This window comes from Anopheles coluzzii, chromosome X (genome assembly GCF_943734685.1).
Source record: "Anopheles coluzzii chromosome X, AcolN3, whole genome shotgun sequence".
NCBI lineage: Eukaryota > Metazoa > Arthropoda > Insecta > Diptera > Culicidae > Anopheles > Anopheles coluzzii.
Genome location: NC_064669.1, coordinates 19,109,800 through 19,115,799, shown reverse-complemented (window position 1 = coordinate 19,115,799; position 6,000 = coordinate 19,109,800). Strand labels below are relative to the sequence as shown.

Here is a 6,000-nt window from a genome sequence, read left to right as displayed (position 1 = left end):
CAACACAGGCGGTACATCCCCCGCCGGCGTTCGACGTTTGGCGTTCGGAGGGATTCATCAAAAGTAAGAGTATTATCACCTGCGCTGGATAGTCCATTCAAATCTACTGAAGTGCTCGGAAGTGCCTGAACCTTCTGCTAAGCGAGCGCACAGAGTACCGATTTGCTACACGGCTCCCCTCGAAAGTGTGTGTTTGTGTTAGCGCGTGCATTTTGGGCCGTGCGTGAACGAAGTCCCACAGTGTGATACCACGTAGGACACAGACGGACAAGTGTTACCATCAACAATCAAATCGCCGTTCAACCCTAACCGGAATCGGAGTCAACATGCGCTACATCTTGGTCGTTTTTGCGGCAACCGTCGCGTGCATCTGTAAGTACTGAAGATTTCTTCCCTTTCGAAACTCAGTGTCCGTTTTCGGAATGTTCCGGAAAGATTGTAATATTTTTGGTCTCTGAAGCTAAATTAACCTAAGACATGTGGGACAATTCAAAATTTCAGCCCATTTTGTATGTGCGTTATGTTTTATTGATATTAGGTTCCCTGAAGACCTAGAATCCTTGAATCCTCCACGATGCTTTCCAGGGTTCCTTCCTGGTTACATGTCGCTGTAAAATACTCCCTTTTTATATCCGCATCCAATATCTTAAAGTTATGTGTCAACAAATAGGAGACAACCTGCCCTGCAATTATGAAACCAAATCCAGGCTTGTCAAAAATAAATAATTGAGATTGTTCCCGATTCGTTTTATGCTGCCAAATTGTGCAACGCAATTGTGACCCTCCGTTCCAGTAGTTTTCAGCCATCGGTACGTGACGCGATTCTGTTGTTTTTTTTGTTGCTTCTCTCGCTTATGTCATCAAAGTATCGGCTGTGAGCAGGGAGGAACAGGAAGCTATTATTTGCCACCGTGTGCGACAAATGAGCGAAACGTAACTTTTACTTTCGTAACGCTGTGCTCGCGCCCAACCCGCAAGGTGCAAAACTATTAGCCTTACAACAACAGCATGGTGGAAGCGTGATAAATAAAGACGGTAAAACGCGGCAATACCGGCAATATTCGACTGCACGGGGAAAAGTTACCCGCATATGTGTTCACTACACGCACACACACACATTGACGAGGCTGGGGAATGGTAAGCAAGACCTGAAAATTGCAGCCAAATGGAAACTTTCGAGATATGTGCACTCCAAAGATCCTACCGCCCGCGGGGTAAACCCGATCGGGCCGTAATTACGTAACGCTCTATTATATTTGCTCTGATTTTGGATGCCGTTGTTGTTGTGGTTGCTACCGTCTTTTTCCCATTTCTTACAGATCCGGTTTGTCTTGCAAGGAAGGAAAGCGCGTGAAAGATCCAAGCCCAACCCGGTTATATCAAGCATCTGGCTGCACTGTACGCCGAGGTTGGAGATAGGAGATTCACGCTAGTCCTCTTTCGTACGAAGTTTTCCGTGAAAGCTTTTCAACGTTACTCCTTTCTTGTTGGAGGAGCTTACGGCCTGGGAAGATCGTTTATGTACGGCGATTATCACAACGATCTAAACTACTTTCGCAACCCTGAAAGACCTTGGTGAAAAGACACTTTTAAGGCTTTTGCCTTGCCATAATGCTTGTTGTCCCTATTCCGTCCTAGCCTCCCTTTACCAGCCCTGTACATTGTCTGCCACTCGCCATTTATCGTTCAATTGTTTGTGCTCAGCCACCACAGCAAAAGGGGTTCCCGTTTCGTTGCAGCGGCAGAATTGCCTGCCGTTTGACCCTGAACGACCGAAGCCAGGCGAAGACACGGACAGGCGGTACCCCATCTCCAGAGGCTTTTCAACCTGATGATAAACGACGATACCCCCTGCTCGCAGTGAGGCAACGGCAATCAAGAAACAGAACACCGAAGAAGACGGGCAAATCAATCGTCTTTGACTTCACAATGGCGCCGCAGTGTGTGCATCGGGTTCTTTGCGTCTCGGTCTCTGCATACAGCGCCGACAATGATATAGCCCATCCACCCAACGCCAATATTGATTGAGTGCGATGCAATTGTACGCTTGCGAAACGGTCAGCAAACACCTTCTCTTACGAGGTGGCTTATTCCATTGAGCTGGAACGGGGTGCAGTGGTGAAGCCTCCATCCTGAGGTTCAATGCTCCATTACGCAGGTTCGCGAACCTATCGCCGTAATTGACACACCAGGTTGTGCTGCCGGGTAGTATGCGAATAGAAATAATTGCTTTTGCTGTTGTTTTGGGTTGTTGTGACTTTCATCGGCACATTTCAATTACGATTAGACTGTCAATTTTATTTTGATTAGCAAATTCCACCCCTGATCTGGAAATGGTGCAAGATTTGCCTCCCTGGAGATTAGCGTGATAATACCGAAATAATGAATCTTCCATTTCCACAATTTCCAACAGATGCACAAAGCTTCAAGTGTCCACCAAAGGACGGTCAATACGAGGACCCAGTCCAGTGCGACAAGTTCTACGAGTGTGTCGATGGACGTGCCACCGAGCGACTCTGCCCGGATGGGCTCGTCTTCGATCCTACTATTCGTAAGATTAACAAGTGCGATCAGCCCTTCAACGTAGACTGCGGTAACCGTGAAGAGCTGCGTAAGTAAATCCGTTACTTCCAAAATGAAACCTTCAAGAAAAGAGCAAACATCCAATTGTCATCTCCCTATACCCTCCAATAGAACCACCACGCGGCAACAACCTGTGCCCACGACGCAACGGATTCTTCGCTCATCCGGATCCGGCCGTCTGCAACGTGTTCTACAACTGCATTGAGGGTGAAGCTAACGAAATCACCTGCACCGCTGGGCTGCACTTCGACGAGTACACGGGCACGTGCGTCTGGCCGAATGATGCCGGCCGTCAGGGTTGCAATCCCGGAGCAAACAGTAAGATATTCGTCACCGGCTTCCACCACAATTGTCTGCCTAACGCGTAACGTTGGTCATTACAGAGAAACTGAAGGATGGATTCACCTGCCCGAAGGATCAGAAGACGGACGAGGCCGGACAGGTTGTGGCGCACCCGAAATACGCCCACCCGACCGACTGCCAGCGGTTTTACGTCTGCCTGAACGGTGTGGAGCCGCGTGATCTCGGCTGCCAGGTCGGAGAGGTGTACAACGAGGAGACAGAGCGATGCGACGCACCCGAAAACGTTCCCGGCTGGTAAGTTTCTACTGCTGCAGATTCGTCTTTGAAGATTCGTGTTAGGCTTTTTGGTCACTCCAAATCTAACTGCTAACATCTTGGTTTATTTGTTTGTTTGTTGTTTTTTTTTTTGCTAGCGAGGACTGGTACAAGGAGAGTGACGAGAAGAAGAACTGAGCTGCCGTCATTAAATCCCTCACCCCGAGTTCCCTCGTTCCAGTTGTCCCTCCTATTCCCCTCGTAATTCCCACTTTGTAGTTTGTCGTCCAGTAAGATAAGGAACGCCAAGAATTTGCAGACTGATGACACCTTCTCGGAAATATCCGACATTCACTATACCAGAATACAGTAAAGAACGATACATAAGTTATCAGGAAAAAAGAAAGAAAAAAGAAGAAGAAGTAAACAACAACAAAATGGCAACGGTCGCAGACCGTGCGCGTTACGATATGTCGTTTGTTTCTGAACAACAACAACGGAAAAAAGAAAGCAAAAAGAAGTGCTCTTGTACTAGCGCACGCCAATGAAAAGACTCATTACGTTTGTACTTTTGTTTTAAAATATGTTAACGAACCCCTCGAAGCTGTACAACCCTCCCTTGTACGATTTTGTTCTCAATTTGTTTTGAGCAATAATAAATGAAAAAATAAAATAAAAAACAAAAACAAATGACAGAAAACCTTAACAGTGCGCAAATGTGCATACGTTGCCGATTTAACGTGTTTTTCACCTAGATAAGCCGTTTTGATGTATGCCAAAGGTGAGTGATATTTAAGTAAGTAGAACAGGGGAGAGGACGCACTAGACAGCGCCACGACGGTCGAGCCGCCTTCTCTCGGTGCATCCGCGCGGAACGTGCGCATACTAATTGCCCAACGATCGAGGCCTAAGAGTGAAAGGAGGATGTATGTATGTGTGTGAATGTATATGTGTGTGTGCAGCAAATAAGGGCAAATCTAGAACGCAGGCCCTTTCTGAATCTACCCTCTCTTGCTATCTCACTATCAGCTCGCTTTTGAAAGGGCTTTTGGAGCGCGGTTCCTTTCCCTTTTTGACATTTCAGACATTTCCACGACGCGTCGGTTTGAGAAAGGGGGAAGGGAGCGCTCCCGCGCGCGTTTGTGTGTGTGTGTGTTGGGGCGCGGCTCAAACATCCTTGAACGCGTGGTTCTCGCCATCAAAGGAGGGGGGAGAGAACTGGAATGGTGAAACTGGATCCCCACACCAGCGGCCTGTGTGAAAATTGTTCCAAACATTCACCGGTGAGGCTGTGACCAAACCGGTTCCACGCTCACTCCGGCCGATTGGTCTAGGGGTAGTTGGCAGAGACGGTAGAAGGTGGCAGCAGCAGCCGCAGCTCTATGGAGGGCGTCGCCCATGAAGAACCGGCGGTTGATCCTGCTGCCGCTGATAACTGGAGCAGAGCCGAAAATTAAAAACGCCAACCCGCAGCTTGCCGCACGACTGTTGCTCGCCAAACTCGTTTTGAACTCCATTTCTTCACTTATAGTTGCTGCAGATGAATATCATTATAAATGTTTTCTTCTCCTTGGAGAGTCAACCAACGAATAAAGAAGAAGAAATAATGGCAGATTCAAGGGGAAAACAGAGTTTTTAATTTTTATTTGTATTCCAGCAGTTCTCCTTCTTATTTATTTCGGTAGCGTAACAGCATACGTGGTTTTATGCCAGCCTTAAACCAATCAATCTGGGAATTAAGGCTGGCATAAAATGGGGAATCAATCTCGTCCGGGCACTTGCAGGAGATCCGGCTTCACCCGGGAGCTCATGTAGGAGATCCGGAAACTCATATCTCTATACCCTGTATATAAATACAGATGCAAATTTCATAAGCTAGTTTTTACGAGCACTCCGATAAATTATAACGAGAGCTTTTCGTACGTTTCTCGTTCGTCGAATCAGCACTCAGCTTTTGGAGAAACAGTAAAGTTGCGTTGGCTATCAATCATCAACCAATTATGCTAGTACTCGATAATGCAGTTACCCTTGAAAGGAAAAGCGACCGAAGCGAAAAACAATGAAACGAGCGAAAACTGATGATGGACCCCCCGGGCAGCAAACCGGTCCAAACGCGTCCAAAGGCGGCTGCTGAAGATGGAATCTTCGCATTGCCGGAGCCTCACGACCCCAGCCCCAGCCGCACAAGGCTAACGAAATCGAAAGTGAACCAATGCGCTTTGCTGGTTTGCTACTTCGCTCCCTTCGCTACGGCTTCTTCTGCTGCCCTTCGGGCTCCAAAAACCCGTCCAAAGAGGAGGATGTTGTTTTGTTGACGTTGTGCGCAAAAACGAGAGCAACCGTGCGTGTTGTGGAGATGGCGTAGAACTGGATCCCAGGGTGGAATTGGAGGAGCAGGAGGTGGAGCATATTGAATAACGTGCACCCGCGTGTGTGTCTGTGGGTTTTGGGAGATGCGAAAGGGAGCGGAGTAGCGGCAAAGATTTGACCTACAAACCGGAGCTGGGCGGGTGATTATGAAATTATGGGTAACCTGATCCCGGGCCACAAGAAAGCGAGAGTTGGCGTGGCGTTTGGAATTATGTATGCTTCGCTCTGTTCGTGCTGGTTGGCAAGAAGATGTCATTTGATATCCTTGCTTGTGGGTGGTAGGATCTGTTTATGAAGGTGAAGGTGTCCTCGCATATTTGAAGCGCCAATCGAGAAGTAAAAGATGTCTGGTGTACACTGATCACTATTCTTGTACTAACCAAACGCTCCACTCTCGTCGCATACGTCATCCGTGTATGGTCACGCTTTTACTATTACCCACCCAAGCTAACCGTTTGCTAGCTAGGGCTGCAAACATTTTGCGGAAAC

General features: G+C 47.8%; 1 protein-coding gene across 1 annotated transcript; it reads left to right on the top strand.

Annotated features, from left to right (window-relative positions):
- Positions 1–3,847, top strand: LOC120952414 (protein obstructor-E-like). The gene is made up of 5 exons (XM_040371732.2): positions 1–372; positions 2,414–2,611; positions 2,695–2,901; positions 2,967–3,180; positions 3,300–3,847. Exons 1-5 carry the CDS (start codon positions 327–329, stop codon positions 3,337–3,339), a joined length of 705 nt encoding a protein of 234 aa, XP_040227666.1. The 5' UTR covers positions 1–326; the 3' UTR covers positions 3,340–3,847.
- The last annotated feature ends 2,153 nt before the right edge of the window (positions 3,848–6,000 follow it).

Excerpts from the sequence above, each read along its gene's own strand:
- LOC120952414 (XM_040371732.2), top strand. The coding sequence starts at position 327 with ATGCGCTACATCTTGGTCGTTTTTGCGGCAACCGTCGCGTGCATCT. Across the intron at positions 2,902-2,966 it reads TTGCAATCCCGGAGCAAACA|AGAAACTGAAGGATGGATTC; the intron begins GTAAGATATTCG and ends TGGTCATTACAG. Across the intron at positions 3,181-3,299 it reads CCCGAAAACGTTCCCGGCTG|CGAGGACTGGTACAAGGAGA; the intron begins GTAAGTTTCTAC and ends TTTTTTTGCTAG.